Genomic DNA, 11,406 nt, shown 5'->3' with positions numbered 1-11,406 from the left:
GGACTTAATACGATGAATTTGATGAAAACAAGAGGTTAATCGGATAAGGGAGGCATTAATGATCGCATACTATAATGGGAGAAGTGAGTGATTACAGACAGGATAATCGTAACGCCGTTATAATATAGACAAGTTTACGATCAATCCCGGAATCGTGACATCACTAACGTATCACAAGATGGCGGCCGTTAAGACTTTTCAAGCATTTTTGTCGGGCATTTTTCTTGATGATCGGGATGCTCGTTGTCGGTCGAGCTCGTCGCGACGCCATGAAGTTCCAGATTGTCGCGTACTACGGCTGTAAGGTTAAAACCGACAATTGCATTTTTTGGTGGAAATGGGTGATCTTCTTTTTAATGGGGTTTCTCTAATTAATATCAGCTCGTTTCAGCATATTTACTTGATGGCTTTGTGGTTTTGGGAGGTAGGTGGGACGAATACATTTTCTAGGACGTTAGTGGACCACACAGCATGAACACAATACATACCTTAACAATAAATAAATAATGTATTGGGAGATATCGAGAAACGTTGCGTTATTGGTAAATTTAAAAAAAGACATGGCGGCAATTTTTGAACGCGGATACCTTTATTGTCAGGCTATGTGTTGGTCGATGACGGGAGCACAGATGATGAGGATTGTTTTGATGATCGGGAGGGAGATGGATGGGAGTAATGTTTTAATCTAAAAGGTACCCATACAAAAATGATAACTAACATTAGGGACAGTTAAGTGGAACGATGGAAGTACAGAGGTAAAGAAACAATATGGAAACGATAATATTATAAGCAACAAGAAGTGCTTTTACGAAATACAATATTATTTATACCATCCTGACGATATGTATTACATTATATATGATAAGGAATAAGATATGATAATGATTGTGTATTATGTAACACAAGGTCTAGATAAGCATATTAATAATATAAATATATATTATATATTATGACTTATTATTATTACTATTATTATTAATATTATAACGATTAATAGCATTATATTATGACTAGTAAAAGCATTAATTAATAAAGGTTGTCCTATATGTGAATGAAAACATTTATTAACGCTGCCTACCCTTCCTAGGTTTTCTTGTTTCAATTTTTAACATGACCGTCGTGTTAGATAAGGTATTTCGAGCGTAAGACTTTAGAGATTAATAATTCTTTTTGCTATATAACATTTTAATTGTGCACCATCGTGTTAAAAAATCGTAGGCTCGGTCGCGAGCCTTTCAATGTTTAATTGTCAATTTTTATAAAATTAAATATTTAGTATAGAGCTACATGAAGAAAACTCCAGTCCGTTTTCAATTTCAGATTTCTCATATTGATCATATCTTGAGATCTGAAAAATACAATATGCAATTGACTCAGGGAATTTCAGTGACTAGTTATCGCGCTTAAAAAAGTGGAAGTAACAGTTATTTATAGGTCATGTAAAAGGTAGCGATTTATATAATTCTTACATCTCTGAATATGAAATTTTAGCATTGTCGATTGTTACATTGTAAAAATCTCGGGTTTTTAAATGCTTGTAATTCCGTGATTGGTGGAGGTACCAATTTTCCTTGAAATTTGTTAAGGAAATCTCTTAAACAGAGGACAGAATGTTCTCTAAATAATTCAATGTTAGGGCTTATAGCTAATTGTTATAGTTAAGTATGTGATTGACGAGTACGTATAAAGTGAAGCACTCGCGATAAAGTAACACGTCAGTGCCGTAGACTCTGTCTGAGAGTACCCAGGCCTTAACAGTTGCTGATGAAATCACGAAAGTTTTCAAGGCTACTCCTGTGACAATCGATTCTTGAGACCGACGTCAGTATCTCTTGATAGTGATCGTCCACGTTCCCTGACAAAGTTGGTCTGGCTTTTAGTATGTTGGTAGGAAAACAAGATTTGAGATCGTTCTTAGCGAGTTTTTCCTTGGCGTCATTGGAGATGATGGTTTACATAATTTACGAAAATAATAGTCTTTAGGCTAATGTTTGGTAACTAAAAGGAAAACAATTTTTGGAGTGTTTTCCGATGATTACGATTAGCTGAAAAAGAACGATTAATGCGCTTCTCGATAAAAACGTGAAAATATTGATCATACAAGCTAATCATTCGTGATTTTGTAATGTCAAATTATGTATAGGTATACTGAAAGAAAACTTTTGCTGCACATATTTAACTTTAAAATTGGCGCTATTCAAAGATGGATATCATGACTCACCTGTAGAACGACTAATGCAGTTTCCAGTTATTTTTTATAAATTACAATAACTAAAACTATATAACAGCTGCAGTGCATATCAATATCATTAAACAGAACTGTTATCCTACAGGGAATCTGTAGTTGCAGGTGAAATTAATTAATAGCAGCATTAGACCAAGTTTTTATAAGGTAGAGAGCTGTGCGCGTGGCGATTTCTGCCAGCTATTTCCGGGACTGTGCTTGCCGTACGGTGACGTTTGCGTTTGCTCCAAAAGTGAGTCAGAAGTATATTCTAAATAGTGCAAAATAAAAGGTTCATATGCGTATCGCCATTATAAATTTGGTAATAACGTGTCCTTAGTGTCTCTAGAGATTAAAGGAGTACGCAACACGAGTTTTATTTGCGGGTTGCCTGTGGGAGGGACCCGGACGCTCCAGGTATAAACTTTGAGGTTCGGTGCGTATTATCTTGAAAAGAAGACACCATGGGCCTAACCATCAGCAGTCTGCTCACTCGCCTTTTTGGCAAAAAGCAAATGAGAATCCTAATGTTGGGACTCGACGCAGCTGGAAAAACTACCATCCTGTACAAGTTGAAATTGGGTGAAATCGTTACTACAATACCAACCATTGGATTCAACGTTGAAACTGTTGAATACAAAAACATCTGCTTCACTGTGTGGGATGTCGGTGGCCAAGATAAAATTCGACCACTCTGGAGGCACTACTTTCAAAATACCCAAGGACTCATCTACGTTGTGGACAGCAATGACAGGGAGAGAATCGCTGAAGCTGAACGAGAACTTGCCAATATGTTGAAGGAAGATGAACTACGGGATGTTGTACTACTCGTCTTTGCTAACAAACAGGATTTACCAAATGCTATGTCTGCAGCAGAGCTAACTGATAAGTTAGGTTTGAATTCTTTGAGAGGTATTCATTGGTATATTCAAAGTACTTGTGCGACCCAAGGACATGGCCTCTATGAGGGTCTCGATTGGCTAAGCAACGAACTTGCTAAAAAGTGATAACTTTAATTTTGAATATGCATAACAAGATCGTCGATTCATTTGTCAGGCATGGACGTAACTAAGGAGGATTTGGATCTTGTAGAATTTTATTAATCTACATGACCATGTTAATATCATCTTTGCCTTTCATTCAGGCTGTAACTGTCATAATTGAATTTCATATACAATCAGTTCAAATCATTGTGAATACTTTATACTTTATGAAATACTCTAATTGAGATCATCCGTACTCTATCGAAAGTATAAATAAAATAATGTATTCATCTCTATCACCTAGAGAACTCATGCATCGAAGATACAACTAGGTCTGATTATAAAGATGTCTATGTTATATGAAATCCATGTTATGTTGCATACATGAAAACTCATCTGAATGTGACGCGTTATAAGGCTATAATCCAAAATTTAATTAATAATGTTTGAATTAATATCCTTTTTGCACTTCATCCCTGATTGAACCACATCAATAACTATATATATTTTATTAATAAAAAGTAGCCTGCGCTAATGATGTATCATTCCACTTATCATTTATATTTCTTGGAGAAATAATAAAAAAAACAGGATCTATAATGTATCGATGTATGCTGTAACAATTTTATTTTTTAAATGATACATCTCTGCAATGTTTCCTACTATTCTGAATAATCTCATATACCGAATACATCTATGGGATAAAGTATTTGTACCAATTTTGAAAAATCTCTATATCGATATGCAGAAGCTTGCGTGATTTTTCTCCACGTCCATGCCGTCTTTTTAAGAACGACATATGGTGTAGAATTCGACCTTCATACACGCAGACTGTTTGTACTATGATTAAAAAAATGAAATGTAAGAATAGTTTAATATTAACACATAAGGTTTGAAGAGGAATATTTGAAAAATTTTAATTGAATTCGCACGGATTCCATTCGGGATCCATGCATTCATTTATAATGAAGATAACGGTTAGTATTTTAAGAGTGCAAGCCTCTAAGCCGATGAGAAAATAAATAAAGTATATTATACCAAATGATTAGCTCAATTATTCTTATTACAATTTGTTTTCAACATCCTACCTAAATACTTACAACTATAACAAAAACCTTCAATGGCCACTTTAAATATTATGTATTTCTTAATATCTTTCTAAATATTCAAAAGTATTGACTTATAATTTTACTCCAAGAGTAATTATATTCAATGTGTACACGTGGTTAATTGATATCACTAATTTGTAAAACGGCGCTAAATTAACGTGACACAATTAGATCCTTACGTATAACTTTATTATTGTACAAAACAGCACTTTCGTCGTACAACAAGAGTTTCTCTAAAATGTATTAAACGATTTCTGTTAACATTTGGTGTTATCTGTTTGCGTTGTTCGATATTACAGAGCTCTTCTACATCCACAAACGGCCACAAAATAATTACACGAGAAATCTTAATTACAATTCTAGATACTTATGTACATTACGCCACGGCGTTTACGTATTTCACGTAAATTACAAAGTATTCGCGTAAAACATCGTTATTCGCGAACGCCTACCACTTGGTTCGTGAATTGTCATGCGCTTAATTTCTCGACGGTCTCGGAACACGTATGTATTAAATGATAAAATAAAAAGTAAACATATATATCTTACAGATTACGTTCGAATTGATCTGTCAGAACATTAACCAATGTATATAGTTTTCATTATTTTTGTAAATTGTAAAACTTAAAGAGACACCCTGCATATCTTCATCCATATTTAGCCAGTAACTTTCTCTATGAAATTGTATTTAAACTTTTTTTTCACAGTAGTATCGTTATCTGATAAGCATAGAGCGGCTCTAATTCAGATAATCTAGGCGGAGTTTGTCAACAGGTTGATAACGTTAGAAGATTTTTGATATTATCCTTAATGCGATTGATCGAAAGGGTAAAAAAGGTTTAGTTGACTTTTCATGGTTTTTAGGAAAAATTATAGTCTTCCAAAACCGCGAGAAAAATGGCATAAACATTAAATTGTTGGTATCGTTAAGCGACTGTTACACGCTGCTACAATTTTAGTCACGCTTCATTATTAAACTCTATTACCCTGGTATCACTGTCATCTCGCAGACTCATTAATGTAGTTCACGCGTAACATCAGCTTAATGATAATCCATTGTTTTCATCTACCTATAATATATATTCCTCGGTATTTTATTGGCTGCGTTCACTTTTTCACCCAGGCATTATTCTGTACCGGTGCAGCTTTACCTAAGACAGGAAAATGATTTTCCAGAGTGTGACTGCTTAGATGAGCTCTGAGATCCGAACCATTTTTTAGTACTTGACCACAGGTCGCACACATTTCTAAACCTTTGACCTTGCCCGCACCTTCCTTTTTATGGACTTTGAAGAGTTCCTGCTGCTTATCAATGTCTGGTAGAAGCACAAGTAATTCTGAAAATACGCTGCCAAAAGCTGATAAACCCATAGCATCTCGACAGTGGTTGTAATAATCCTCTGCGCTGCAGGTTCCTTGTCGAAATAATCCACTCAGGTACCGGAACTCGTCTATTTGTTCTTGTTGGCCCAGAACTTCCGTTACTTTAGCCACGAGATTTTTGTTCCGTTTTGGAAAATCAGGTGGCGGTACGTAACTATATACATTTTCCTCCTCTTTTTCGCTATTTGGCAGAATAGAATAACTCTCCCCGGAACTATTAGTAAACGTTAAACCGTTATTGGTCTCCGGTTGTTGCACGCTATTGAGCTTGACGTAGAAGCCGGGTGGAGGTAGTGGCGCTGATGTGAATCCTGGCGGTGGATTCGTAAATCCTGGTGGTCTGCTTGTATTTGTTCCTAACGCTGGAAAGTCCTCCGGTTTATTAATATTGTTAATTGTCGAGTTCAAACTGTCTATTTTCAATTCTGAGCGCTTCCTTTGGACACCATTAGAACTGGTACTGGTAGAACCGGAAATATTACTTGAAGAATTCGTGGCGGATGGCGTAGTATCTTCATTTGTATTATTCTTGTTCTTCTTCTTGTCCTTTTTCGTTTGCTCCTCGTCCTTCTTTGTTGTCTCTGTAGTTTTGCCGAATCTCACAGAATTTTCTTGGCAGTCCGTTGAAGTCGATGGGGTATTTCTGGTTTTATTATTTGTATTATCGTTCTTCGATGACGTCTTCGTCTTTTTCGAGGTATCGTTGGTCTTCTTTGACGTTTCTTTCTCTGCTGGCATACTGTTTGAATTTGTTTTTGAACCACTGAACTCGTTACCGCTAGAACTATTGCCATTAGAATTTTGTTTAGCTTTTTTCTTTTTCGCTTTGCCTTTCATCACATCATTCGTGGTTTTTGCTTCTGAGTTATCTGAACACTGTGGCTGAGTCCAGGTAGGTGTAGCAGGCACAACGGATATGGTTGACTGTTTTTTCGACTTCGACGGCTTTAATAAGCTAGGGAAATCTTCTCCTGATTGAATAGGTGGAGGCGAAGGAGCCAGAGGCGGTGAAGCGACTTTCTTTGATTTTGTTGTAGGATTTTGGGCTGGTTTTAAACAGGTCACCTTAGTCCACTGTGCAGTGTTTGTACTCGTAGATGGTTCAGCATGCCCTAATGCAGGAAAGTCCGAGTCCATCGATAAGGTAGATGGTCGAATGCGAATATTAGGACCAGATACTCTCGTCGTCACGGTACCATTAGGTTTGTGATTAACACGGATGGACAAGTTGGAGGATGTACCTTGCTGACGTTGCATCCTACTAGGACCAGGTTTGTTGGAACTAGACACGCTGAGATTAACGGTTTTAGAAATGGTACCAGTACTTGTTGATTCCGGTCCCAGGGCTGGAAAGTTTTCATCGGTTACAGATAATGGTTGAGGCCTCAGGGTGCTGCGGATCGTTACGTTCCCTCGACTCTTCTGTTGAGCAACATTCGGTATGGGCGCACTTGCGTTACCCAGCGTGGGAAACTCCTGGGTACTCTGAACATCTACAGATGGTTGACGAACGAACATCGGCTCTTGTTCTGCAAGGAAATATTCTAAACCTCCTACAGCACCATCTTCCTGATGATAATTTCTGGAACTGTAGTCTCTGCCGGCGTTATAATCTCTACCGCTATTGTAGTCTCTGCCGCTGTTGTAATCTCTAGAGTTCCTGGCACTGTGCGATCCTGGTGGTCTTCTGTGATTTCGATTATCACCACGTGGCGCCAAGGTAAACTCGAACTCTAACGTCCTAGCCTGCTTTGCTGCTGCTTTGCCCAACTGTTTACCATGAGTGCTGGCCTTGTGCGCTTTCAGATCAATATCCGTCCTAAAGACGCTAGTGAACTCCTCGGTTGCACATGAACCTTCCTCGCAGAGGAAGTGCTCTAGCCTAAAATGGTCGCGCAAATAGTCGTACGAACTATAGTACTGATGGAGTCCGTCTGCATCGCAAAAATGGCAGTACAAATGGTCCTTGCGCAAGTGACGAAAGAGCTCATCATTGTCCATGTATCGTTGGTCACAGAATTCGCAGAGAGGATGGCCTTTGTGACTCTTATCATCCAGATCACCTTTCCTACGATGTTGGGCAAGGTCTGACCTGGTATAGCAGCGCCTTTCATGGGAGAAAATCTATAGAAAAAACAAAATTTACGTGAAAGACAATAATGATAAATATTACTTTACCTAGTAATTTTTTGGGTACTGATTATGTTTATACCTTTAAATTTTCTACGCAAAGTTCGCAATAATGTAGCTCGTGCGTTCTTCTCATGTGATCTTTTAGACTGGTAAAATTGCTGAAAACCTGCCTTTCCTTGCACATAGTGCATGTGTGTGCTAACAACATTACAAACTTTTCCTGGAGATCTTCACTGTCAAAATATATATTGTATCGGGCATCCAGCAAGTTTCCTTTTCTAAGATGTCGGAAGGGTTTGATGTTACGTGTAAAGACAACTTTTGGCAAGTCTTGACGACATATTGGGCATTCATTTTGTCGGCATAATACCCTCATGCGTGTACTGCACTCATGGCAGACTGGATGATCACATTTGCCAATACTAAATATTTCAACATTTTTATAGCAAACAACACAAGTGTTGTTTGTACCGGCACCATCATTGGTTTCAGACATTTTCTCTCAGTATTTGAAAATGATAACTCTTTGATTGGCTTTAGTTGTATATCAAATAGCTATCGATATTTTCTTCTTGAATTTTAGTACTTGAAATTTGCATTCATATGCAATTCTTATAAATTTCAAGAGAATCTTCGATACAATAGTTTGTTCGATAAAATTTGATGACTACCTTCCGTGATATTTATTCTGAAACATAACGTAACTGTTAGTACAAAAAAAAGAAATTTCAAAGTTAAGAGTAATACAAGGGTTAGACTATTTGTAAAAGTTTATTATGAAAACTGATCAATATTAATTGATTAAATGATATGTGTTAAATTAAAGTTATGTTTTCTATTACAAAAATAGATAATTTAATATAAAATGTATTAAATGTCATCGAAATACCATAGTAAGCACTGACACAACATAAGTATATATTAATAAATAAAATATGAAACAGAAAGAAACATTATATTATTTCAAAAAAATACAACTCTCTTACAGAATATTATTAATCAAATATTACAATAAGATAGACTAATCTCATGACGGAGTTAATGATTTAATAAGCTATGGAAAATACTGTCAAAAATCAGATAACTTGTCCTTAACAGTACATAGGAAAAGGTTTGTAGGATAACATTTTTAAAGCGAAATAACATTTTTTTGTTAAATGCCTGACATTTTTACAAGTGCTAGCCAAAAATATATGCAGATCTTACAAAATTGGCAACAAACAGCTGGTAAAGTCTGTACGGTGCCATTCAGAAAATAAGGTTATTGCAATGGCTCACTCGAGTAGAAGTTCCCAGCACTTACCGAGTCACTGTTATACGCATTGAATCTCGAATGGACACCCAAAAATGTGCGTATTTCGAAAATCACTCATGGAAATCGTGCCTAAATATTTTCCAATGATGGACAGCAACGTCCGAGTAACCTGTCGCGTAAAAAATAGAGTTAAAATCACTTTACAAAACCGGAAATATGTGTAACAAATGTCTCATGCGGAGTAACATGTTACCAACATTAACACGTTCACCACACTTTAAATTTATATTCCCTAAATGATCGATATATTTATTTCTTCTTAACCATGATTTAATTTCACGATTAACGGTTTTGTCAACTTTGCTTTTTCAAATTTTGTTATTAAATTATAACTGTGTAGTAATGTAATCAAGAAATTTATAACACTAATAAGAATATTGTCCTCAAGAGCCGAAATCATATATGTGTGTAAGAACCACATGGCACAAAAAAATACCAGCGTGTCAGACCACATGTATTGACTTATGGTATAGATATATACAAAAAAATCATTTTCTAACCAAGAAAAATATAAAATAACTGTAAAGAAGTGAGCATTGTCGCAGACGTTGCCGGAAGTTTCGGGATTAGCGTTCTGCTTCCGGTAAAATTCAATGATGAGATTTCCATATAAAACCTACATATGTGAGTACTCATAAGGATGGCGAAATCATGATGACGATACAAGCTGAACGAAGAGGATTATTTGGATTTGGTGTCCGGATGTAAGTACTAGGATCAATTGAAAATATTGAGTACCTATTTCGCATTTAAAGAATGAAATTATGATACTTCAAGAATATCATATGTTATTTGGGTATAAAATAGTAAATTTGCGTGGTCGATCTCCAGTAACGTCAATGGAAACCAAACTCGACAATTAAAAAAACCCATAGCCAAAATATTTTGCTGGAACAGTTTGATTTATTAAAATTGCGTAAAACCCATTTTTCACAATGTAGACAAATGACGTAAAGATTGAGAAACTGTAAATGGCATTGCGCTTTCAAGAATACAATACAATACAATAATTTTACCTGCCGGAATTACTCATACAACCCGGCTAAATATACGAGATAGATGCTTTCGTTAAAGACTGCATGAAAAAATCGATGTGTTTCACAGTTTTTAATTCCGAATCTATTTATTCCTGTTGAAAATTTGTAATAAACGTTTCAAGCGAATATTCTAAAATTGTCCGTTCATCGTAAAGAAATTTTTTTGTTAAAGCCATGTTTTGGGACTTCATAAAATATGTTTTGGCTAAATTTCATTAAATTATGTTAATTAATACAGAATTTATGATGACTTGACTTTAGGCGTGCCCTATGCTTTAAAAAATTACAAGGACACACGAACTTCTGGTCTTCAATCTTTGTTTCTATGACGTCGAGCCCACTGATTACACACTAAATCTCTTCTTCTTGTGGCTTTTCTTCTTCTCATGGCTTTATGCCGTCATAGAGGGCCAAGTGCCAGGTACACACTACATCTATGACGTTTATAAACGTCGTACAGAAGGAAAGAGTCACGAAGAGTTACGTTAAGAATTAAGAAATCAAATCAACAACAAATTAGTAAAAGATACCAAATACACAAAGATACCAACAAAAAATGTAATAAATAAAAACTTTATTCAAATTATTTTATAGTGATCTTATGTTCCTCAACGCTCTCCTATTACGCAAATAAAATAATCCCCAACGATACACACGAATTTTATTTGCGTATTTTTGTTGCGAATATTATTGCGTAACTTGATTATTCAAAAAAATATAATTTATTATCTGCTTCATACTTTTGACACGAAACTATACACTCCACAAAAGTCACTATATGGATAATAATAATTACACTCTACATGATATTCGTGCGAACATATACAAATGCAGTATTCTCGGTCGACTCGAAACATGTTTGTCCGTATAAACGTTTACTCTATAAATAGCACACACCGTATGTTTTTTCCATGTAAATCGCGTACTATAAATAAAAGTATTTTATATGCAAAATGCACGAGTTGCATGTGACGCGGCAGCAATCGTAGGCGTCTCGTGCGTAAGAGAACTCAAACCTAGCGGATTCGGCGAACGAACGTTTCACGTGGACTTTACAAATGTCGAAAGAAACTAAACGTTTGCGAACTATACGGAAATATTTTCGTAATATATGCGTTGAAATGTCGAAACTCATGGAAAGATATCGACAACCAAAGTCGCGTAGAATTTCCAGTGACTTTTGAGAATTTTAGGTTAAATCGTTCGACATTAAGAAATTCTA

General features: G+C 35.9%; 2 protein-coding genes and 1 long non-coding RNA gene across 5 annotated transcripts; 1 reads left to right on the top strand and 2 right to left on the bottom strand.

Annotated features, from left to right (window-relative positions):
• Window positions 1-570: 570 nt before the first annotated feature.
• LOC112494419 lies at window positions 571-2,421 on the bottom strand. Its single transcript, XR_003059815.1, has 2 exons — window positions 2,222-2,421; window positions 571-1,348 (listed from the first exon to the last, which is right to left on the bottom strand). It is a non-coding gene; the product is annotated as an uncharacterized LOC112494419 (long non-coding RNA).
• LOC107268239 (ADP-ribosylation factor 2) lies at window positions 2,335-4,249 on the top strand. The gene is made up of 2 exons (XM_025085542.1): window positions 2,335-2,477; window positions 2,565-4,249. The coding sequence occupies exon 2, from the start codon at window positions 2,689-2,691 to the stop codon at window positions 3,229-3,231; it is 543 nt and encodes a 180-aa protein (XP_024941310.1). The 5' UTR covers window positions 2,335-2,477; window positions 2,565-2,688; the 3' UTR covers window positions 3,232-4,249.
• Window positions 4,250-4,483: 234 nt separating this feature from the next.
• LOC107268237 (E3 ubiquitin-protein ligase ZNF598) lies at window positions 4,484-9,479 on the bottom strand. Of its 3 annotated transcripts, XM_015740819.2 has the most exons (4): window positions 9,345-9,479; window positions 9,136-9,256; window positions 7,912-8,520; window positions 5,424-7,823 (listed from the first exon to the last, which is right to left on the bottom strand). In XM_015740819.2, the coding sequence occupies exons 3-4, from the start codon at window positions 8,326-8,328 to the stop codon at window positions 5,424-5,426; spliced, it is 2,817 nt and encodes a 938-aa protein (XP_015596305.1). In that variant the 5' UTR covers window positions 8,329-8,520; window positions 9,136-9,256; window positions 9,345-9,479. The 3 variants fall into 3 exon arrangements, with proteins under 3 accessions (XP_015596304.1, XP_015596305.1, XP_024941309.1); XM_015740818.2 differs by having other exon boundaries at window positions 4,484-7,823; window positions 9,136-9,467; XM_025085541.1 differs by having other exon boundaries at window positions 9,039-9,468.
• Between the last annotated feature and the right edge of the window lie 1,927 nt (window positions 9,480-11,406).

Source organism: Cephus cinctus, unplaced genomic scaffold, assembly GCF_000341935.2.
Source record: "Cephus cinctus unplaced genomic scaffold, Ccin1 Ccin1_scaffold0498, whole genome shotgun sequence".
NCBI lineage: Eukaryota > Metazoa > Arthropoda > Insecta > Hymenoptera > Cephidae > Cephus > Cephus cinctus.
Note: the sequence above shows the minus strand (reverse complement) of the source record. Positions and strands in the feature narration are given on the sequence as shown.

Coding starts and splice junctions, on each gene's coding strand:
- LOC107268239 (XM_025085542.1), top strand. CDS start 2,689: ATGGGCCTAACCATCAGCAGTCTGCTCACTCGCCTTTTTGGCAAAAAG.
- LOC107268237 (XM_015740819.2), bottom strand. CDS start 8,328: ATGTCTGAAACCAATGATGGTGCCGGTACAAACAACACTTGTGTTGTT. Junction 7,824..7,911: donor TTTGCGTAGAAAATTTAAAG/GTATAAACATAA, acceptor TTTTTTCTATAG/ATTTTCTCCCATGAAAGGCG.